At 47.0% G+C, this 23,762-nt stretch overlaps 1 protein-coding gene and 1 long non-coding RNA gene across 3 annotated transcripts in view; both read left to right on the forward strand.

The window, feature by feature from the left end:
* The window catches only part of LOC104142929 (uncharacterized), a 36,527-nt gene extending 25,682 nt beyond the window's left edge, over positions 1 to 10,845 (forward strand). For both annotated transcript variants that reach the window (XR_011140615.1, XR_011140614.1), the window contains one exon: positions 9,315 to 10,845. This is a non-coding gene — a long non-coding RNA (uncharacterized lncRNA). The remainder of the gene's footprint in view (positions 1 to 9,314) is intronic.
* A 1,242-nt stretch (positions 10,846 to 12,087) lies between these two features.
* On the forward strand, positions 12,088 to 15,485 carry LOC104142960 (cystatin-like). The gene is made up of 3 exons (XM_068940830.1): positions 12,088 to 12,885; positions 13,955 to 14,068; positions 15,107 to 15,485. Exons 1-3 carry the CDS (start codon positions 12,622 to 12,624, stop codon positions 15,182 to 15,184), a joined length of 456 nt encoding a protein of 151 aa, XP_068796931.1. The 5' UTR covers positions 12,088 to 12,621; the 3' UTR covers positions 15,185 to 15,485.
* The last annotated feature ends 8,277 nt before the right edge of the window (positions 15,486 to 23,762 follow it).

A 23,762-nucleotide genomic window follows, 5' to 3' on the forward strand; every position in this document is an offset into this window, starting at 1 on the left:
ATTAGCATCTGTGCGAGCGCTCAAACGCGTGTGGTTTTATTTGTTTGCCCTTAATCCAGTAAGGAACATCTTTCACCTAGTAAATGTCTCTGAGTACTACATGCTGTTGCCGGGCTGGTGCATCTTTGCAATGATGTATTATGACAGCCTTGCTAACTGTTACGTGTTTGGTCTCCTGTCAGAGATCTCGCAGTAAGTAGTGGGTTTTTCTTCCAAGTTCCAGCCCCTGGAGCTGTGTGAGTGTATGCAATCCCTGACATTTGTTATAGTGCATTTGTTTCAGGCTGTCGTTTTTGCAGAGGAACTCTAAGGACATCGAACCTTGATTTATGATTACTGTTTTTTAAAGAAGAAACCAGAAAGCAGATAAAAAGCATTCAGATTGTATTGTCTTTAAAACATGAGATATTTCAAAGGTATTCTTCTAGTTTTAGCCAGTGTGGATCCTGAATTTTTAGCATCTGACGTTTGCTATCTTGTTGCTTAGTAACAGTAAAATGCTGTTGTCCTGTTTGCAGGCGCTGGTTTCCATCCTGAGTGTTAGCAGAGACTATGGCTTTGCAGGTGGCTTCCCAGCTCTGGAGGAACCAGAATGGGGCTGTACTAAGTGTAATATCTTTAGATATTACTGTGGACAGTAGGCCTGGAATGGATGTAGTTAAATAACTTGCAAGTGACTGCAATTAACTGTGGTTATTTTGGGAAGTGCAGCTAAACCCAGAAATTCTGTTCCCACAGAACAGCTCTGCATACAAGCTAGGAATTGAGTCTAGCCCAGCCTGAGAGCAAATGACAAAATCTCCTGCACTTAAGTATGTTCTTTTCCGAAAACCTATGCCCTTCTGCTTATTTCTATACGTGAAAGCAAACTTGGGAACATGGCATAAAATAGCACTACCTGATGATGTGTGCCATCATGATGGGGGGCACCTTCACCTGCCATTTCTGTTGTCTGTCTCTTTATGAGCTTAATCCTACAAATCTTACCCTTGAATTAAACCAAAGATCTTATCCTTCGGTTCCACTGAGACAGAACTTCTCACGTAACTGTCTAACTGGAAAATGTTCTGGATGACCCTGTTTCACAGGATTCACTTTGCCCATACAGATGGCAAGAGGCTTTGGCTGGAGGCTAAAGGACATTTATTTGAAGGATTTTCTGAAAATGTGAACACATTGTAACATCTAGACCTTTAAAAACAAAGCTTTCTTGTGCGAAAAATATACTTTGAGGGGGAGGAGAGAATGAATTAAATGTTTCCTAATTTATTACTGAATGCTTGTATGCATTAATGGCTTAATACTCATAAAACCAGCAGCATGCCAGGGACAATGGAGGAGACCATGCGGTGGGTCTCTGCATGTTTCCTTGCAAAGCTATGCCAAAGCTCTTCAATCCTGATCTTAATTATTTCAGTGGAAAGAATTTACTGAACAAAGAGCTGCAACTGTATCCAAACTGCAATGGGACTAAAGCTTCCAAGTCCCTGCCCAGCTGCCATATGCGTTGAAACCGAATTTGTTTCTGGCTGTATAACTGAGGAGGGATGTGCTCACACAATTTATTTTTTCCTGCTCAGATGAATTCCTTTAAGCTGACTAGCCACGGTGTTCGGTCTGCTTTTTTACAAAAGCATGTGTTATGCAGATCGCTAGACAAAGGGTTTGTTTGTGAGCAGGTTAATGAACTTGGAAGCTGCTGACACCCCTCCTTTCCTATTCCTTTAACCCTCCTAAAGTCCCTTTTTAAAGTTTGTGGTAGTGGCGTTTTATAAAAAAAAGGGACTGCATCCCTGGCTACTTGCATGTCGTGATGTGCCTTTCTGTCTTGCTGCTTGGATGACTGAAGCTTTTGAACAGGACCAAACCAACTGGCATCCAGCGGATACCAAGCAGTCTTGCTCACTCTCAATTAACCTTATTCTTGTTTGAGTAAAAATATTACTGTGAAAGTGAATCTTTCCTCATGCGCTTGAGGTTACTGAAACCCCAAGGATTGCTAGCTGTGAGCGTGGGATGCAACATGGCCTCAGGATTAAGGTTTGGGGACTTTCTGTGTATTCATTAATGATAATAGGTATATATACTCTCATTTATATATAACGATATCTGCTCTTTAGAAAGGCCCTTTGCTGTTTCGGATTGCCTGGACTTTTTGCTAAATGTACATGTGTACACAGCTGGCGCTCTGAGTGAATTTTGAGGGTGCCCAAAATTTCACTCCTCCCTTGAGGAAATAAAAGCCATTGGCCAAGTATTCCAGTTTGTCTCATATGAATGACTGTCAGTTGTGTTTGCAAACTGCTTTGGCTTCCTAAGGATTTCTCTCTTGGAATTTTAAGCATAATATGGGACCTTCCCCCCGCCCACCCCACACTCCATGGTTTCTAATCCAACAAACACAATGTGGAAAAGAACTTAAATCCTTTCTAATAAGAAGCAGCCAGGAGTCATGCTAGCAAGTTAACCTCTTGCAAACAGGCTGTTCCCTTCTCTGGGTTTGTTCCCTTCTCTGGGTTTTGCTCCCCCACACCAAAAAAAAGCCTTAAAGAGTCAGAATTTGCTACTCTGAAATGCTGAGTGAGCAGAAATCCTAACCACTCCAAACCAGGGACTCGCACAGGTTGCGCATACACGGGGACTGAGAATACCTCCAGGTTGTGCACCACTGGTTTTGCCTTCCATCAAGAAATCAATGCCATTGCTTGACAACACAACAGTTGTCTCTGTGCCAGTGATAGAGTCTGTCTGCACAGTGATATGCAGCCCAAAGCAGCCTGGCATCTGGCTCCCAGCAGGCTTGGCTCCGCTGGGAACATAGCGGAGCAGCTTACTTTGTCCTACAAGACCTTTAGGTTCCAGACAACCCTTAAATTGTAGGTTTGTGCAAGCATCAGAGATTTGTACTCATGCTCCCTGTGAGTGATCTTTTATTGAGCTTAATGAATTTTTGGAATCCCCAGATTTGTGCTGTGTCCTAAAGCCTTTGGGCTTAGCGGTAGTGAAGTATGGCTACAAGCTGTTGTCGAGGGAGGAGAGGAGTTGTTCAGTTTATACAGAAGATAAAGGTGTTGTGAGTAGTGAACCACTCTCTCCTGTGGAGTTTGGGGGAACTCTGCATGGATACCATGCTACTGTAAAGGAAGCTCTTTCCTCTCTAGGGTTCCTGGGACTTGCAAAGCCTTAGAGCACCAGCGCTCGTCTTCGCAAGCTCCTCTGCTACGCTTTGTTTCTCTTCTGTGTGCCGACTGGCTCAAGCTTGAAGAAATAGTCTGTCTTTATGGTCTGGCTTTTCTTGTTCACTAAGCAAACTTCATCTGACTGTTTCACTCCAACTTTAGAGGCTGCTGCTGGAAGAGACGGCAATAGACGGTGCAACATACCCCATCAGGCTGCTAGAGGGGCTGCTCCAGCACAGCATACAAGCATATACTTAATTTTAGGCTTATTTTTAGCATGAGTGAAGTCACTGGTATTCTTCAGAGGCTTAATTTAAACATATGCTTCCGGTTGGATTGGAGACTGAGTGCAGAACTCCTTTTCTTGGTCAGCTCTGAACCAAACAATTCCTGGGAAGAGAAAAAGGCATCTCGTAAGAACAGACAAATAAAAATCTAAGGCAGTCAAGCTATTTTTCCTGTGGCCTGGGATGAACAAATTGAGAAGGAAAGGGAATGGCCAAATTGTTCTCAGTAAGTACAAGTGGGAGTCAAAGGCACTAGATTGTATGAAATCTCTGGTGATAATTTTGAATACATGCTCTCTCTGTGCCAGCTTTTATGATAATATAAATTATATCTCTCAGGATAAAAAAGGATGACTGTGTAGTTCTTATTTGCTAATCTCCCAAATGCCCCATTACTTCATTTAAAGCTTCATTCACTATCAATGCCACTGCTTCAGTTGTACAATCTGACCATAACTGATTGCTTGCAGTTGTTTGAAATGCAGCTTTTCTGCTGGCAATTACTTTATTTACTGCTTGCCTGAAAAACAATAACGCATTCCCTTGTGGGCACAAAAGCTGATTAACATCAGTAATTACTAAAGCAGACGTTTGTCTGTGAATTCCCATTTCTTGGAGGCAGATAATCTTCTGCATTGGTTTACTGGAAAGGGATTCAAACCAGGCAATGCTGTCAAACCTCAAGTGATGTGAGCGACATGGGACTCAGCAGAGAAAGCTGAGTCGCTCATCCCACCCACCTTTCATCCATCTCGCAGGAATCACCATCTGGACAATGATGATCACTGGACAGAGCCAAATATTGACCATACTGAGCTCAATCCTGAGAATTGCTTAGCATTTAATTCCTAAAAGCGACTGCCAGCAACTCAGCAGGACTATGTACTATTGGCAGAATGGTTGAGGGTTTTTTTTTTTTTTGGCTGTTCCCCAAAAATTTAGGGCAGTGCTTTCAAGGCTAGGTGCTCCGCACCTAGACTGAGGGCCTGTGTTTCCGAAGAACTCAGTTTCCACTGAATTGCCTGAAAAACGCACTCAGCACTAAGTGCATCAGCTTATCTGAAGAGTAAAAGTATACGAAGTAGACCGTCATTAGCTCCCCCCAGGATACTGTGAAGTGTGAAGAAAGCGTGCTTATGTCTCAGAGGGACTGCTTCTCACCCAGTGGAAAGGATGCCAGCTTGAGGAAGGGTCTTTACAAGCCTAGTTGTATTGCCAGGCCTGGAAGTTGTTTAAATCAGCCCTCTGGTGCTTTTGAAACCTGTCTTGGCATATGGTGCCCTTGCGGTCTCTCTGGAAGGAACGCCCTCGGTTGCCCGTGGTAGGAGCTTGCCAGTGTGGGAAGGAGTGTGTATGTGCAGAAGAGATGGGGCCGTGGTCTCAGTTCTTTGTGGGCTTTCAAATCAGCTGCTTAGATTTCAGAGACCGCCTTTTGAAGCTGAGAGCAAAGATAGGGCCCCGATTTTCCTCATATGAACAAGTCATGGCATTCCCTCCATTCTTCTCTTGAAAAACTGCTTCTGGGAGTCAGAGCAGGGAGTGGATGGGGTGGCCGTGGGTCTCTAGGGAAGGCAGAGGCTTTCTATTTCTCCTGGCATCACTGGATATCAGGGCAGCTGCTACAGGAGGGGCATGGATGGGTTCATTTCCACAAGCTCAGGGCACACTTCAGCAGCAAGAAAGCAGCTGTGCCTTTGCTATCGAATCATTCTCAGCCCTGTCTCAGAATCTGCTGACTCTTGCTCAAGTGGCTTTCAGCCTTCAAAAGCTATTGTTTTACAAAACACCTCCCTGCCCTCACCCTGTGCTAGTTACATAGCAGGATGGGAGGAGAAGGGGGAACCGTGTCAGCACTCCATCCTCGGCTGCTGTGCATTCACTTTGTAGGATGCAAAGCGCTACTCCAGCGTATATTTGGCCTGCTCCTTTTTTTTTTTTTTTTTTTTTTTGCTGATCCCTGGGTTAAGAGGAATTTAAACCAGATGTTTAGTTTTCAAGCATGCTTTTCCTATTGTTCCTGCCTCTGTCACAGTAATTACTCTCTCTTGAGGGTCATTCAGAGTTCAGCTTTGTGGAGAAATTGTTACTCTTGATTAAAGGACGGGTTGCTTTTTCAAATATCTCCCTCTAATTATACTTTGAAAGGCATGTTGCAGTATTCCAGAGCTTTTCATTTAGCTACTGAGAAGAAACATTTCTAATTGTTTCTTTGGATGTTGGAGGAGAGATGCAGGATGTTGTCAACAGCAAGGGCAAAGAATGTAGCAGGTATTTGGAGGAAGGAGCGTGCCTGGACACAAAAGCTCGCCAATCCAGTGTGAAATTGAAACAAAGACAAAAAGGTACAGGGAAACATACTGGATATTGCACAAATGCTGTTGAACGAACTGTGTGGTCTGCTGTAAGATGACACTAAAACTAATATTTTTCTGGTCATACTGACAGCACACAGCATTACCAGCTTTTACTATATTATCATGAGTCTCCTGCTTCTTGGTGTATTTCTTAAATTACCAGCTCCTTAGGTTATCTGATTGTTTGAGAACTTCTGTTTAATTTATTTTAAAAAAATTTTTGATAGAGAAAAATGATTGTGCCCTTCAGAAACAAAAGGACTAAATGCAATTTTATTTTATGAACCACATCCCCTTTATTCACTGATTGTAAAGCATCACTTTTTGCCAAGCCTTTTTTTCCCAGAATTGCTGATTTTGTGAGGTTTGGATTGGCAATACTGAACCGATACTGAACCGACTCAGCTTGATTCTGTTTTGACTGTGGTACTGCAGGGCTCATCTCTGGCCCTGGTGTGTGGGCTGAGAGAGGTCAACAGAGCGACCTTCCTCAAAACCTGTGGCCCAACCTGGAGAATCAGGAAATCCAGAGGGCAAGTTTCCCTTTGCAACCATTCTGCATAGTGGAGCAAGGCAGGAACTGTGCCAGCGCTGAGAAAGAGGGACTCTGTCAGCCACCCTTTTGCAGAATAAATGTTGGTGCATCTTTTAGGAAAGGTGGAGAGAAGTTCTGGGACCAAAGAAACTCCAGGATCTGACACTGCTGAGCAGAGACCGGCTCTGCTTTCTGGAGTTATACGTGTTCAACCGAGTGAGGTGTGGATGACCAAGGAAGAGGGCGACATGACATTGACCAAGGTGCAACTCCTTTCAGACATTTTGCATCAATTGTTTGGCTATTCCTAGGCTGTCAGGCATGCTCCGGTTCTCCAGTCTTGTCTGTTTTCTGTGGGAGGGAGCAGGAATGCAGAAGGACCAGGGGAGAGGATTTTGGTGCCTGAGTGTCACCAGTGCTTAGGACCTCCAGCCTCTAAGTTGCTTGGCAAAAAGGGACCAGGCTGACTTCTAAGCTGGGAACCCAGCACACTCCTTCCTTGCATGGGTTAGCTTGTAACTGGGGAGGAACCACTACGTGGGGATAGTCTGTGACCTTAAGTATCACAGTGATATAATGTCAGCGTGCCCAGTGCATGGAGAAAAAGCAGAGTAGTGTAGATTCGGCACCTTGTGGGAAACATGAAATATGTTTTGCACAGAGACAAGACACTACTGCTGCCCGTGGCAATGGGATGGCTCTCCCTTCCCATGCTGTGCTTGTGCTTATGGCCAGGGAGCTGCAGTCTCCCCCTCCCTCAAACAGAATTTGAACTTTGCCTCTGGGTTCAAAAGTTGGTGGTGTGAGTAGGAGGACAGGGAGAGCTTTTGGAAAGCCTGTCTGCAATGTGCTGGAAGTGGTCAGCAATTTTGCAACAAAGGAATATTTCCTCAGAAAATGTCATTGTGCCTCAGCTGCAGCTGTGAGGAACTGGTTTGACAAGGATAAAACTTTTGCTTGAAACCCCACAGAGCAACTCCCCCACCTACAAGGTGCCAGTATTTAGGGCACTTCCCAAGGAGAGGGGAGAGCAAGGCTAAAGGCTTTGCTTCATAGGTCTCAAAACAGAGACTTCCACATCTCTGCCTGGGCTGTAGCCTATTTATGGGCAAGATAGTTGCTGTCTGTATTGGACCTCTTCCATTCTGGGTGAATGATCATTCACCTAGGGAGGGGGGACAAATCTTTTCCTCCCCCGAAGTGTCACCTCCTCCCACATTAATGAAACAAGACTCCTCTGCTTTCTTGGTCTTTTCTGTTGGAGTGGCTTCATGGGATTAGTTATTCATTGGGCTAGTGACAGACTGGCATGTGAGAAGAAACAGAAGCCCTGGGTGATGCTTGGAGGCAGAACAGGGCTGACTGAAAGGGCAGCACTGTGGTGTCAAAGCACGGGCAAGAGGGAATGGAGCTGTGTCATCCCATACCTTGAGCAATGTCTCCTTGCAGAAGTAACTGAGAGATCATCAGGAGTGTGCCAAGAGTGGGCTTATTACCTTCCCATGTGAATTTAAGCTACCTTGAACTGAAGAGTGCTATACTTCAGGAAGAATTAGGCTGGAGTATGCCTTGTTTTGTGGGATACCTCAGCTGCAGTGAGGTGACCCCAGCATGGCTATGACTTTGCTTGCCTGCATGGCAGAAGTGCCCCAAGGGCTGGGCAAATTTTTAGCTTTTCACGGGAATTAACAAGAGCTATTTCTCCTTGCCTCTCTCCTCAGTACATAAGAGGAAAGCATAAAGCCTTTTCTGTCAGACCTCAGCTCTGAGTGGCTCTGAGGAAGGAGTGGTCGAAACCCCCTGAATCCCAAAGGCACTGATTTTCCCTTTCTTATGGCGTTTCCCTTGTGTTGATGTGGGAGCAACAGTTTCTCCGTGCGTCTAGGACTTGCCTGAGGGTGAGAGGGTGAGTGTGGATAAGAGCAGCTCTGGGATGGACCTTTCATTCCACCCTGAGTGTGAACACATGAGGTGGTGGTTTGCAGGTGGTCTCCCTCCTTCTTCACTCTACAAATGCATACCGTGGGCTCCCTTTGGGCTTGGCAGGGAAGCACAGCATCGCACAGAGCTGGTGAGCGACACCAGCAGCCAGGGCACTGCCCAATGGAGGCCTGAGATAGCACAGGGCAGAGCGAAGAGACCCGGCAGGTACGTTGGAAGTGCAATGACTGATTTAGGCCAGAGCCGGCTGCTCTCATTGGTAGTAGTCATTGACAGTACCAGACCTTTTCACCTCTAAAAGACACTGAGAACCCTAACCTTGAGTTTTAAACTGCTCCAGTGTGGATCTAAAGCCAACTAGGGGAGAGATAAATGGAGACAGATTCCTGCAGCTGTTAGCAGCTTTGGCTTGTACCCATGTCCCTGTCCCCTCTCTGCATGCACTGTACTCCTTCAGCAGTGCCCATGTGTTTCTCTGGTTGTACAAACTACCATAATGATCTGTTGCTGTTGAATTAGTTGCACAGCTTGTTGCCAAATGCAGGGATTTTTCCTATGATAATTCTCATGCTGGATATTGCTAGTGCTCAGCAGGACATAGACAGTCTTTCCAGTCAGTGCACAAGCCCTTTCCTTTTCATTTTGAGGCTGTGTTGCAACAGAGTAGATACTGTTTTTTAAAACATTGCTTTCTCTTAGCCTAGCAGCAGCACAATGTCTTAAATCTCACTTGAGCTAGCTCTATAATGCTACCACATTAGGTCCGGTCTTTCCAAACTTAGGATTCCTGGCTGGATGGGAAAGACAATGTGGTTATGAGATGAAACTAGGACTTGAGCGATATGTTCGGGAAGCCAGCCCCACCACATGCCCCTCTGACCATGAGCAGAGCAATTAATGTAGGAGACGAGGTAATACCAATGCTGTGGAGGCAGATATAGGAAATGACACCATGTTTTGTGCTAGAAACCATATTTGTATCTTAAAATGCTCTGTGGCTTTTTTTTTCCCTCCGCAGTAGAGTGGAAATAAATGCAAGAATAACCATGAGGAGGCAGAGCCTGGAAAATTCTCCAAGTTCCCGGACTCATGTGGGAAAGCAGCCTCCTCCGTCCATATCCCAGAGGAGGGCTGTGGCCAATGTAATTCCAGATTGGGCAGAGCTGCTCTTGCCGTGCCAAGATCTCACCTACATCCTGTCCCCTCTCTGAGGGACAGAGGCGACAGGTGTGTTTCTACAAACATGATGGCTTTGGGGCAGAGAAGAAAACATCCTTAGCCTTGCCCTAATACAGAGAGATTTCATGGGTTATTGAGACCCTCTCCTATGCAAAGCACTGCCTTTTCTAAAGAGAAAACCAAGCAGCACCACAAAGCAGTGAAGTCCTTCAGGTTCTATCCCGAGGCCCTTGGCAGCTCCCATGAGAGGCACATGGAAAGGACAGAAAAATGCCAGGCACCTGTGCATAGATGGGTTATATGCTGAGAGAGGGGGGACAGTTACAAGCAGCTGAAGAAGTCAGGTGGCCAACTGGCATGAACTGAACCTCTCATCTTCTTAGGAACCACAGAAGCTCCTCAGCCTTAAGTTGTGACTGTGTGTCTACCCACTGAGCTGAGATACGGCTCCAGGGTTTTTGCTTTCCACTTAAAGATCATCTTGTGATCTTCATTTCATGGCTGAAAGACTTCCAGAGGACAGCTTCTCATTTTGCACCTTGCCTGACTAGAATGACGGCCTGAGTTCCCCCTAGGGTTCAGATACTATTTTTTTCCTATTGGGAGTAGGATGCAGCTCTTCCAAAATTCCCCAAATAATTGACAATGAAAGCATCCAGCTGAGTCACTGGCATAAAACTCTCTTTCTTGCATCTTCAACCTGCAGGAGTGCTTCCTTCTCCAGTTGCTAGCAGGACAAAATCCCATTTAGGCCAGGCCTTTTCAGCCTTTATTGCTTCCATTGGAGGTGCAGACATAGAGTTATATCTTCCTGACAGTAGACTTCACTATTATTTGCCCCTTTGGGGTAGATCCCAGGCACCCAGAGGCCCTGTGATGGTAGCCAGTGTCTAGTGCTGCACAGGAGGAAACAGGAACCTCGTGTAAGGCAGTTGTGAGATAATTTAGCTTGCCTGTAGGGTTGCTCTTTCATAAGCCTAAGTGTGCAAATATTGTTCTGTAGCTTAAAGAACGACATTCTCCATACATATCATGAACTCTTGGATTGGCTGGTTGATTTCTGTAATCTTTACTGCAGTAACTGTTGATGTATTTATTACCTATCTAAATGCCCATTCCTTTTCTGAGTCCTGCTGAGCTGAAGGCCACACCAGCTTTTAAAGCTCTCTGACATTGCTATGAGACAGCCTGGTCTATAGACCTGACTGGGCATGAATGTGACTATGGACCCTCTGAAAATTGGCACTTAGAGATTGTGTGGGTCACTGAGTCTAGCTGTGACAACTGCAGGTAAGCAAGGAATTGCTGTTGAGCCCAAAGGTTACAGTCAGCTAACAGTCGGTTTGATGAACAACCTTCACCTTGCTAGCAATGGCCCATCTTTGCCTTCAGTTAATACCTTTGTTGAAATTTGACATTGGGAAAATTGTGTTAAAAATTAAATACTGAAGCAAAACCTCATCTCTGCTCTGAGTCCAGTTGGGCCCTGCCCTACTGCACTTTCCTTTCTCTTTTTAAATAATCTTATTGATGCCAGTGGGATCAGAGACAAGATGGGGCAGTAGTTAGAAAGAAGAGGCCCTGGACTCACCTGCAGGATTTTAAAATCTACCCTCCTGAGAAATGAAATGGACTCAGCCAGCCCCTTGAAGGTCATTTTGAGCATCTAAGGGACTGTTTCCATTGCCTGGCTGTTGTCTCTGTGGGAAGTGTGTCTGACTCTCGGCTGCTGCCAGCCTCAGACACAATTATGGAGGGACACCACAGCCACAAAAGAAGGCAGCCCCCATCCCTGCATATTCTAAAACCCTAACAGCTTCACCACAGCTTCCCAGATGGCCCCACCATCTTCTGGCACTGTTGCCATGAGATATGCTCAGGAAGATGAGTGCATCTGCCCTGGATGGACTGATTCTCCTGACGCTGGCCTGGCTGAATACGCTGTGGGGAAACAGGCAAAAGCAGGGATTCACTGCTTCATAAAAATAGTCTGCTAGTTTCAGGCAGCCAGGCTTTTATGGATTTAAGTTTATGTGAGTATTCCCTTAGGGTCTTATTCCCTGCTGAGAGTGTAAAATGTTCACTTAGGCTATCTGAACGCACCCTTCAGTGGTTTGATAAATGACTTAACCAAGAAATAAAGCCAGCCCATGCGTTAATTACTTAAATTGACACATGTTGGGCAAAGAACCGCTGCCCCATGCCATATCTATAGATCTGTGTGCTGGGCCTCAGTCTCTCCCTCCATTTCTGGGAAGCGTGGCCCGCTCCAGTGAATTTATCTACCAAAGTCCAGCTCAGGGATACTTTTGAGCCTTGGTGGCTCACGGTGAGCTGATGTGAAACAAGGGATGCAGGCTTGTCCGTGCTGCGGTGGGAGCTGATGGTCCCGGCCGGGACAGATCCTGTTCCACTGGCAGAACGGGACCTGTCCGAGGTCAGGATGGGAAGCAGGCAGTGCTGTGAGGCGAAGCACGAAAGCAGCTGTTTCGCTGCCCTGTCGTTTCTTCAGAAACCTGTGTGGGAAGAGGGCAAGTCCTGACTCGGCCCTCGTGCGTGAGGCAACGCAGCCGCCCGGCGTTTTACCATCCGCGGCAGGCTGGGGCCCCTGTGAGCGGGGTCTGAGGGATGCCGGCTGGGGAGCTTGCCGAAAGCCTCTGGCAAGGTGGATTTAGAGGTTTTCGCTGTCCCTAAGAAAGCAAAGCAGCAGGGAGGCGGGCGATTATTAACGATTTCTCCTTTGGGGACTCAAATCCCTCAGCCCGTCGCCTGTCTGCTCCCCTCTAGGCAGTCGCGAGGCCCTGGATAGTTATTTTCCTCTCACCCTTAAGTTGTTTGCCCTCCAAAGGCCTTTTCCACCAGCCGCCTTGGCTGCGGAGGCGCAGAGGTATTTGGGGAGAAAACGACCGACTAACGAATGCGTTTAGCCTACGCGGTTTTATTTATCCGTAGGCTTCCCGCTCAGGGAAAACAGTCCGCACGGTGAGGGCAGGCCCCCTTGCGATTTAAAATCTGGCTTTTCTGGGGCTCAAAATAGAAACAATGGGCTGCTTTCCCCCCCTCCCTCCCCCCGGTCCCGTCCCGTGTCGAGGCGGGGAAGGGGCCGGGCAGGGGCGGTTTGTCCCTCCCCACCCCGCGGCCTTAAAATGGCGGCGGCGGCGGGCGGCGCCTGGCAGAGCGCAGCGATGGAGCCGGCTCGCGGGTGGCTGGTGGCGGCTGCCGCCGTGCTGCTGGCCGGCGCCGCGCTGGGCAGCGAGGAGCGGCCGCGCTTGCTGGGCGCCCCCATGGACGTGGCCAGCAACGACGAAGGGCTGCAGCGGGCCCTGCGCTTCGCCGTGGCGCAGTACAACAAGGGCAGCAACGACAAGTACTCGAGCCGCGTGGCGCGGATCATCAGCGCCAAGAGACAGGTCGGTGCCGCCGCCGCCCTCAGCGCTGCCGCCGGGGCGAGCGGCGCTGCTGCGTCACGGCGGCCCTGACGGGCGGGTAAACGGCCGCGGGCGGCGCCCGCTCTCGCCGCCTCAGCGCTGGCAGACCCGAAGGAAGGGCGTTTTGTTTTGTTCTGTTCCCCCCCCCCCCTTCTTATTTCGGAAAAGTGGGGGAAGAGGGAGAAAGGTTTCCTTCATTGCGGCTACAGACAGTTCGCGACTCCCACGCACCACGACCCCTCCGTCCCCCGGTGCCAACTCTACAATCTGACCTAGGCTTTATAAAAAAAAAAAACAACAACAAACAACCACCCGGCAAATCGGGACGGTGAAATTTGTAATCATCCTCTCCAGTGACAAGAGTATCCCTGGGTTTCGGGGCAGGTGCTTCGAGGGTTGGCAGGGGTGGTTGAGGGCGGTGCAGACCGCTGAGGGGAGGTGCAGGTAGCTTGGTCGTAAAGCGCTCAGGAAGAAACAGATACCTGTGTCTTCAGGTACCTACCTACCCCGCGACCGGTTTTGGGGACTTGTGAAATGTTATTGACTGCCGGGATCTTTAGAGTTAAAGCTTCAGTTTGTGGACTGATGTGACTCCATGGGAATCTCCACTGCCCATCTTTGAAAAAGAGCAGGTTTCAAACTCGAGGGATTGGGTTTCAAACTCTTTTTCCACAGGAGGCCAATAAAAGCGTGAGTCATAGCTCAAGTCTCATTAACATGGATGCCTTTGAGTGCTATGGTTTAGGTTACTGAAGATGTTAGTATGCTGTTTGACAGCACTGCTTACGAATAGACATGTGACTTTGTTTATTGGTTAAGGAAGCTATAGTGTGTTGCATTTGCTTACTTGCGCTTTGTCTTCTGGTCTTCAACAGATGTAAAGTGCCTTTTTTGTCAAGGTTGCCACACACTATCATGTCTGTGCTTGCTGAGTTTGGTTTCAATAATGTAATTGCAAAACAGCTTTCCTTTCTGTTAGGTTTCCTCTCTGCGGAGAGGTCTCCTGTATGTGCTGTAAATAAACCTGCTTCTGCCTGTTGTCTCCTTGCAGATTGTGTCTGGAATCAAGTATAACATGGAAGTTGAGATTGGCCGGACAAAGTGCACAAAGTCAGTAGCTGATCTCCAGAGCTGTGCTTTTCATGATGCACCAGAGATGGCTAAGGTAGGCTCCAAAACAGAGCATGCTGGTCCCCAGGTTTTCAGCCCCTTCCCTCCAGCTGATCTAGTACAGAGAGTTAGGGGCAGTGTTGCTTGTCTGCCCCAGCTGAGATCAGAAACGTTACACTTAACTGAGGAAACTTTGCTAACCGGGGTTGGTTTCAGGTCTCCCGGCCTGGTGCCCTGAATCCCTGTATCCTTCCCTGCTCCTGTTGTCTCATAGTCATGTAAACAAGCTTGACTCAACTCCTTTTTCCTAGGGACTCCCGTTACTGCTGCTAGCGCTTTGGCTAAGTGCTGACAAGTGAATGGCAGACTACCCTGGTTCTCTGTACCCACCAAGCTGAGTTAGGCACAAATTCTGTCTAATTACAGAAACTCTTTAAGGACTGCTTTAGCTTCTCAGACGAGAGCACCAAATGTGCGTCTGCCTTGATCTGATCGGAGTCTGATTTCATAGGATTTTATTACTGGTATTAATCACCATGATAGGATTAACTATCTTAACTAATGCATACATTCCCTTTGTACCTGCATGCATGAGTACTGTAACTGCACACAAGTGATCCATGAAGCACCTCGCTAGAAACTTCTTGTGTACCGCTACTACAGCTGGAGTCCTGGAATGATGTGACAGACATATGCACAACTGAGTTAGCTGCACAGATGTGCTTACCCATGCTTGAGAGCTTATGCCAGAGTCTATTACCCAGGCTGAAAGCTTTCCAGCAGTGGGAACTTAAGAGCGAGTGGAGGAAGTAACCTGATCTTCAGAAGTGCTGATTGCTCAGCTTTTCTGTTAATGTTTGAGAGAAGTGGCTATTAATATTTGAGAGAAATAGTACTGAGTGCATATTCACAAGAGTGGTATTCCAGAATGCTTGGCATGAAAGTGCAAATAATCTAGAGAGCCACAAGAGTGGCATATATTCTGGATCACTGAAAATGTAGCAAATATGTGTGTGGGAAAAATGGTCAGTGATTCTTTGTTTTATGCTCTTAATCTGATAATTGCTTTTTTTTTTCTCCTTTCTCTCCTTAGCATGTCACTTGCAACTTTGTAGTGTACGTTGTTCCTTGGCTAAACCAAATCAGACTACTGAACAGCAGCTGCGAGTAAGCCTCCTTTGGTTCCAGCAGAAACCAGCAACCAGTTGCTCAGATTTAAAAAAGAAAGCAATAACCTGAATTGAGATGGGACTATCTATTGCTCTTAACTCAAATACTTATGTATGCTTGTGCTATGCAAGTTAAACTACGTAACCTTCCTTTAAAGCACAATATGATCTCAACTTTGTTTTCCTTCTTTATAGTTGTATTTTGGAACAGTTGTTTCCAAGTTTATCTTCTCCCAGCTTTCCCAATAAAATAACTCCCACATCAGAATTCTTTAAAAAAAAAAAAAAACACACACACACACACACACACACAAAAAATTGTTGGCAACCCTCTTAAGTGACTACTGTAAACATTAAAATTTAATTAATCATTATTGTAACGTGTAGTCGTCTTTGTGATGAGCATCTGTTGCGTTGGATGTAGGGCTTTCTTGTAGTGAACTAGTCTATCATGCATAGAAGGTAGAGTGAGAAGGAATGTGAGGCCCCATTCACAGGAGAGAGGTGTCTCTGTACTATCCCACCCAGTGACTTGGCTGTCCTCCAGCATCTCAATTTTGAATAAGAGATGAAACTTCTTAGCTGTTCTCACTGAAGAAGACTAGTCCTGCTTTTGAAAGGAATGGAAACAATGCAGTTTGCAACAATTGCTCTTGTAAAAGGTAACAAAAACTGTGCTGAGGAGGTGATTATTTTGGATCCCATCTGAAGCTGACTCTCTTGGCACTGTGAATTGCAGGGCTGGATGTAACTGTGCTGTGTAAGAATTAACTGTAAGGGTACTTCAGGCATCTTTGCTTCCTATGGCATCTAGTCTTTAAAGTTTATCTTGAGCTATCCCTAGCTTTTGCGAGTCAAAAACTCCCAGCAGAAAGCCCCAAGGCTTTCTTTTCAGTCCAAGTGGTGGCATGGCCCAGTTAACTTATAATGTTAAAATACGACCAGCAGAGCCGGAGGAACAACTTCTTCAGTAAATATGCTAGGCCCATCCTAGCTTCCATTTACAGACATACAAGAGTTCAGAAATAGCTGGAAGGTGAAACCGGCGATAAGCCTGTCTGGTGGAGAGCCTGAACTATAATCTGACTGTATGTTAGCTAAGGAGAATTTGAATGTCTAATCAGGGCAAGCATCTTTAAATCAGCAGGCAGAGAGGATCAGCACCTGAGAACTCTTAAAGAGAACTGGCAGGGGAACTTTTTATTGAACTATGATGAACTTGGACTGCAGGGAAATGGAGGATGCTGTGCCAGCAACAAAAAGGGGCAAAAGAGATGACCTTGATATCAGTAACCTACTTAGCTGGAGAATAGTCTTTCACTCAGTCAAGCACTCTGTTGCTGGTTTCAGCGCGTGTGGCGCCATGTTTGCGACTGGTGCGAGTTTCACAGGGAAAGATAGCTATGGATCTAGGAAAAAAAACTGTAGTTTTCGAGTGTCTTGTAATACTAAGTCTAAGAACACAGGCAAAAGAAACAAGGAAGCTTCCATAAGCAGAAGGTGAGAGAGACTGCGGCTTGGGCTGGCACATAAGAGGCGTCTTTGTTTTTTGCTTGTGGGGGAAGACTTGGAGAGAGCAGAATCCCCTTAAAAGAAAGAAATCTCATCTTCACGTAGCAGGGGAAGTTGTCAGGTTGAGAGAAGGAGCCGTGAGAATGGGTGAGGTACTGAGGTGAATGATGGAGATGCTTCTTTTTTTGTATAGCCCTAACAGGTGCATTTTGTTATTCTACCTTATATCTTTGCTTCTCCGGATTTTGAAGTGAACATACTCTTTTCAGTGTAAGTCTCATGTGGGGATAAAGTGAATCCAGTGATCTGCCATGCCCGGTGTTACATCTTGAGGCCAGGAATCCTGTGTCCAGATCTCGTGGCCCCGTTCTGAAAGGATGGTGAGTAAACTGGGAGAGGTGCAGAGATCTGTTGGACTAACGTGATGGCTGGAGAAAGCAGCTTGTGGTGAGAAGTGTAAGGCTGTGTAAGAAGTGTCAGAAAGGTGTTCTTTGCCTGATAAAACAGTATCTTGATGAGAGCTGATAACAACCACCTCTTTGGGCATGGGGAGGCTCTTGAATCTAATTGCTTGAAAAGCAAAGCAAGAGCCTTCGCCTGGAGATGAGATAACTTACAGAAAATTGACTTTAGCCCACTCCATGTGATAGGGCTCACAGCCAAGTGGAACTGCATGAAAACAAGAGCTCGCGATAACTACAAGAGCCCTCTCAAGTGGTTTAATGGCCTTAAATGTCCTCCCTAGGATTGCATCTTCTGTGGGCTACTCTTCCTTCCAAGGGGAAGGCCACCTCCTACCACTGCCACGGTTTAATGAGCTTGCAGTGAACACAAAGCCAGATCTATTAACACTTTCAGCAGGATGAGCTGGGTGTCTGATAGTGGGGATCTTCCTCCAGGACCTACTCAGATCTGATAGGAATTATTCTCCATGCCCCCATTCCTAATGAGGGCAGTGTGGAAGACAGCACATTTCTGTTGCCTGTGAGATTAGTGATTATGCAGATATTAAGTCTATTGTGCTTCTGTTTTAGTAACCCTGCTAATCGAGTAAATCATGATGCCAAACCTCTCAAATACACTCACTTGTCATTTTTCCCACTATCCTTTCATTCATACCTGCTTATTCCCTCTTTGTAGCCTATCCATGCAAGGACTGGGCAGTGGTGAATGGGCTCCATAATCATGTTTTGGCAGGTTTGCCCATGTTTCACACCTCCCCCTTTAGTCCTCTTGGGTTGAGGCCCACGTGGATAGCTGTAATGTTCTTGTTGGTAGGGAGACTAGGAAAGCAGGGATGCAGATGGATATAAACAGGCGTGTTTTCACCACGTTAGTTATATTTAGATGATCTCCAGAGGTCCCTTCCAACCTCGGCCATTCTGTGTGATTCTGTGATATTTATTAGCCTGCAGCTCTGAACAGCATTCAGGAAAAACAGTGGCCATGCCAGAGAAAATGACTGGTTGGATGACATAACTCCTGAATTCCAAGGTATTGCTCTTTCATGTTGAAATGCCAGTGACTAAGGGCATAAATGAATGGCACAGATCACCCCATCCTCACAAGCTGCTGAGCGTCAGCCTTGGTGACTGTCTGTAAAGGCTCTCCACTCGGAACAAACACTGAAAAAATGTGACCTAATTTAACCACCTTCCACTGTGGGCTGTGTTATTTTCTATTTGCTGCAAGCTAAGAGCATTACTGGAAGTTCCCCTGCCAAGAGCTTGGCAGTTCCCTCTGTTTGGCTGATTCATGGTAACTTGGCAAGCTGTTGAAACCTGCCTGAACGCTGAGTCCTCATTTTTAACTGTATTCGCTGCCTGACTTTTTCAAACGGCAGTGACAGATGTAAACAAGTGACCAGACTCGTGCTTATTTCATGTTGTGTCTTGTTGCACTTTGCTTGGTCATGAGGAACCAGTTCCGGGGTCATGCCTCTTCAGGCTCAGGACTGCTGGAGCCTTTCCCTGCTGAGTTTTTAGACAAGGTGCTTTGTTGCTGCACAGCTCATGGACCGCAAACTTTTTCTTGGCTGCAGGATTCAAGAGATCTAGGGCCAGTGGGCTGAAAGGTGGGGCTCTTAGCAGTGCCTGCACCTGCAAACCCATACTCACGTGGACGTGTATTTCCCAGCTCTGCAAAGCACATTGGAGACACAGAGCTGTGATCATCATGGTGTTTCTAGAGCCTGTAGACATCGCTGGTGTGCCAAAACCATGGCATGCTCAACTGAAGACAATGAGCCTATATCCTTCCCACATTCAAACAAAAGTATTGATCCTACCTAATCAAGCTGGCAGCATTCAGCTTTGCTGGCTTTTTTGAGGTCATCCTTCTATGTGCGAGTCTGTGATAAAAATAGCTTTATTATGGGAAATGAAGAGTATAGACTGTTTAAAAAGGGGTCACAGGTTGCCTTTGCCTTTTTATCTCCTCAGATCCCATTTCTCTGTTGCTCCTCTCCTCCTCCTGGAGGACGGCTAGCTCCCTATGACCTCCAGCCATCTCAATTTCAAGAGAAAGAGGCTGTTATTTGCACTGTATCTTTGGTGAAGAGCTCTAATTTATAATCCCATTGTAGTGTCGGGGCTCTGCGGGCACCACTAGGTCTTAACTGCCCTGAGCAGCCTCACCTGCATCTCTGACCCACCCACCCTCTGCTCGTGGTCCAGGAGCCCATTTAAGCTCAGGCCTGGGCCCCCCAGTCCCCACTTGAGCTCCACTGTAAGTAGGTTTGTCTCTACCTCTGTTTGCTGGATGGACCTTGGACCTATGTTGTAGCCATGTCACCAACCTTCTCTGCTGCTCCATCTCCTGCTGTTCCTCACTGGGTGCCCTAGATGTACCCTGATCCTGGTTCATCCCTTCGCTGTGTCTGGGCCTGTTGATGGACCCTGTCTCTGTCTCTGCCTGCTATGTTCAAGCCCTGTGGGACCGCATCCTGCTGATGAGGGAGTGACTGCACTGGGCTTCCCCTCGGCTCCTGGCTCACCCCCTTGCCCTGTGGAGCGGTCCTGCTTGTGCTGCTCCCTGACGTGTGGTCCTGCAGGGTCTTTCTAGGGTCCTTGAGACTAACAGTGCTCCTGCCAGGTAAGGTGACTTCTCTCTGCACAAAGCCTAAACTGCAGTTTCCTACAGTTATAAATGCAAATGATCTCATGAGGACCCATGTCACCCTGGAGCGCTACAGAACTAGGGTGGCCATTGCTGTTGTTAGTGAAGGTCCATTGCTGATGCACGTGTAAAGCAAAGGAACACTACTTCTCGTTTCCACCATGGTCAAGGCTCAGCACTTGGGTGCATCCACTCTCAGGAGCGGGGGGGGGGGGGTGGAACTTCCTCTGGAGATGGCTGGCAAGCCTATGATTAGTCGGGTGCTTTTTAACATTCAAAGAATGTTTTCCTCTGGATGCATGTCTTCTAGATATAGAAGTCTTTAGATGGAGGGTCCCACTTCTTTTCATGCTACCATCCTCAAAGTGGAGTCATTGGGCTCAGATTAACCCTTCTTCTTCTAGAAGGCTACACAGTCAATTAAATGAGTGATGGTAAAGGTGACATAAAATTCAGGACGAGTGTCAAATCCTCATTTCACATCTGAAAAAGCTGTGTGTGAATTTTGCAAGGAATAGACTGCCTTTGTATGTAGTGCCTGTAGGTTGCGTATATGCTCAGGATATACAATATTTCTTAGCTTAAGGCATAGTGACTTCTTATATGAGTGTTTGAAGATGCTAGGCTGCTTGTATTCATTATTAACACGCAGTGCCTTAGAATCACTTTAGTGTAGATCTTTGTAGATCTTCTAGGAGGTCAAATTTACTCATCAAACCCAAATCACATTTTGAATCCTTGGTGCTTTATCTCCTCTGACCTCATTGGTGAGGGAAGATCTGAGATCCCTTTCCTTGCCCAGTACAGATGTGTCCTGAGTTAGATAGATCATTGCTAGTGATGCTGTGTCCAATTCTTCCTATGGTTTTCTCTGCTGTCCTCCTCTTTCACATGGGAGTTACAGAGGCATGGCTCGATGCAGTGGCAGTTTCGGGTGGCTGGACCCATGACCCAAGGTGAGACTGTGGCTAAAACCTCTCTCCTGTGTCGTCACTAACTTGCATTGCATTGCTCAACCTTTGTGAGCTGGCAGACTCTTGCTACAGGATTTTGCAACACCAGAGAAAAGGAGAAGCTTAAATGTCCATCCCTGTGATCAGCCCAATGCTAGTGCGTGAGAGTTGGGGTGTGCGCTGGGGACTATTTCTGGCCTTGCTGGAGATGGGAGTAGGTGTCTATGTGCGTAGGACAGAGGGTGGGGAAACAAATCGTCCACTTCCAGCTGGAAAAAAATTACCAGTGATTCATGACCCCCTTGCTGTGTAGACCCTCCCTGGGGCAACCGTCCCCTCTTGCCTACCAGTTGTGAGATGCAACATGTTGTGCGTCATGCCACCTCCACCTCTTTCTTTAAGCATCCCAGGGTGAACTGGCTTTGACTGAAGTAAGCCTATAATTAATGGAGGAAGACATATCCTCCCTGTGCTTAGCTCTTGACCCACCTCCGTGGGCAGGTAATGCAGGGGATGGCTCCCACGGCTCGACTTGCAAACAGGCACCCCGGCTTCCTAATCCTGGCAGTTCACAGCAATAGTCTGTAGGGGACACTGTGTGGCAAGTATCTCTTTGTCCTCCCCACTTCTCCTTGAGAAGGGGGGGGAGATACATTAAAATGAAATCTGCATGTGTTAACACTGTATCAATAAAAAAAAATCCTATGAGGAGACAGGAATCAGTATGAGCACTAAAAAGCAAAGCTTTTTCCCCTGAAGGGACCATTCTGAAATGAGTGTGTGTGTGTATACAACTGCAAGAGGTTGCAATTATTAGCACCTGAAGCCGCTCTGAGGTCATGTACTTTCCTCTAACTGCTGTAAGCAGATGGTCAGGCACCCCCAGACTACATTTTACCTCTGTCTGCTTATTTGTTTTTTTTTGGGGGGGGGGGGCGCTGAGGTTTACTCTCTCTGCCGACTTCAAGGCTCATGGAGTGTTATGCTGCTGGCCAAAAAAAGCCCTCTGACAGTCTTATCTGACAGTCCCAAGTCTCACTTGGTCCCTAATGCTTTTTTTCGAGGGATAATGTGCATGCGCGTGTACACACAAACACGCACACATATATGCATACATGTCTTGAGAAACATACATATATATATGTATATGTATTTACATATCAGTGCCAACTGTCTGTCCTCCCCTTAAACTGCAGGAGCTGTCATTTTTGTGATGCCTGGGATTTAATTGCTCTGGGATAATCCCATAGACAAGCCAGACCCCTTAGGACCCTGTCCGTCTTCCTACGGAGCGCAGGTGTCACCCACGGCACTCTCCCGAGCAAGGGCTCAGAATAGAAATCCTTGGCTTGCAGGCAAGGAGGCAGGACTTGGCGAGAGGTGTGGGGTCAGGGTACTGAGGGTTGTGAAGCTGGGAGGCCCACGCTGCCCGCTGGTACTTATGCACCCTAAAAAAAACTGGGGCTGAGGCCTGGACATGGAATTGATTTTTATCCCTTGAATATAAAAGCTAGCAACATAAGCGCAGTCCCAGGTAGAGTAATGGCATTTACACTGAACACTCCCCGCTGCGACCCCCCGGACTTGCTGGGAGATGATATGAAGCAATGTGCTCTGCCAGGCTATCTGGATCTAACTGCTTTTCACCTGAGAGCAGGCTAATATCTCAGGGGTGAAGCCTGCTTTTGAAATGAAACTGTTGCTTATGTCCCTGGAGAGGGAGGGATTTGGGGAGGATGCTACTCGCTTAGTAGGAAGTGTCTAGGAAAAGTAACCCACCCTAGCCCAAGGAAACTTTGGTAGTGGTGCTGAAGGGCAGTTTGATTTCTCCTGTACGATGCTGCTTGATGGCAGCTGAGCCTAACCGGGGGACTGCGTGATGTGGGGGGACTGGTGCAGCTGGTGGGTACTGTGCTTGCTCCTGTGGGGCCGGTCGCAGGTGCAGAAGAGCTTGCTCACCCTTGCCCAAACAGTCCTTGGAGACAACGATGGGGCCCCACTGTGTGCTTCCTTCTCCTCTCCAGCAGGAAAACTTCTTCCTGGCATGAAACCTAGTCCTAAATTTGTCTGAGCATGTGATTTAAAAATGTTTTCCTTGCCACAGGTTAAGCCCATCTATCTATACAGATGAGCAGTGGGTCCCTCCCTCTCTGTGGGGCTGGGGTGGGAAGCCCTGACATTGCTTTAAAAAATTTACCATCTCCCAGTGCCAAAAGTAGTGAAGAGGGGTTTAAAACCTTTGACATTAACTTCAGTGAAGCCATGTTTTTCCCTTCTGATACTTGTGTTTTCTCGGTGGTCAGGACACACTGGCTGCAGAAGGGCTAGGAACAAGCCAGTCAGTGAAGAAGCTACTCTTGGCACTGTGTGGATTTGGGGCTGCCAGAAAAGCATCAAATGTTGCAAGAAAGAGCAGCTTTGGAGACGGGGAAGCAACGGCTTCCTATTGAATACAAGTGGGGACACCCTATGTTTGGTATCGGAGAGAAGGGCAAATCTGGCACTGTCTCTCTTGGAAGCAAGAAGAGGCTGCCTGGAGGAGCGTGGAGTCTCTGTTCTTGGAGACTTTTCACAATTTGACCAGGCATATCCTTGAGCAATGTGGCCTAGCTTTAAAGCTAGTTCTGCTTTGAGCAGGGGGTCAGACTACAGACCCACCAAGGTCCCTCCCAGCCTGAATCCCTCCATGATTTCCAGTAACATTGCTCACCCTCAACTGTGGTATAGGAGGTGAGGTTAATGCTGTCACCCTCAAAGGCATATCTGCTTCCCATGCAGTGACATTCTGGCACTCACTAGCGATGAATGAAGCATGGATCACTTCTCGCTGAACGTCGTTACCTCCCTGTCTTCTCCTGATTGAATTTCCACAGTGACAAGTTCCGCTGGGCTGCAGATTGCGATGTGATGGAGTGGAAAATGAAATGCCACTCTCCTTTAAATAGAAGCCTGTATGGTTGCAGGACTGGTGAGCATCTCTCATAACCTGCTATTTTTT

The sequence above is a fragment of the Struthio camelus genome, chromosome 3 (assembly GCF_040807025.1).
Source record: "Struthio camelus isolate bStrCam1 chromosome 3, bStrCam1.hap1, whole genome shotgun sequence".
NCBI classification, from domain to species: Eukaryota; Metazoa; Chordata; class Aves; order Struthioniformes; family Struthionidae; genus Struthio; species Struthio camelus.

Bases quoted from the DNA above. Each gene is read 5' to 3' on its own strand.
- LOC104142960 (XM_068940830.1), top strand. From the start codon at position 12,622: ATGGCGGCGGCGGCGGGCGGCGCCTGGCAGAGCGCAGCGATGGAGCCG. The intron at 12,886-13,954 runs GTCGGTGCCGCC...GTCTCCTTGCAG, and splicing joins TCATCAGCGCCAAGAGACAG to ATTGTGTCTGGAATCAAGTA. The intron at 14,069-15,106 runs GTAGGCTCCAAA...TTCTCTCCTTAG, and splicing joins ATGCACCAGAGATGGCTAAG to CATGTCACTTGCAACTTTGT.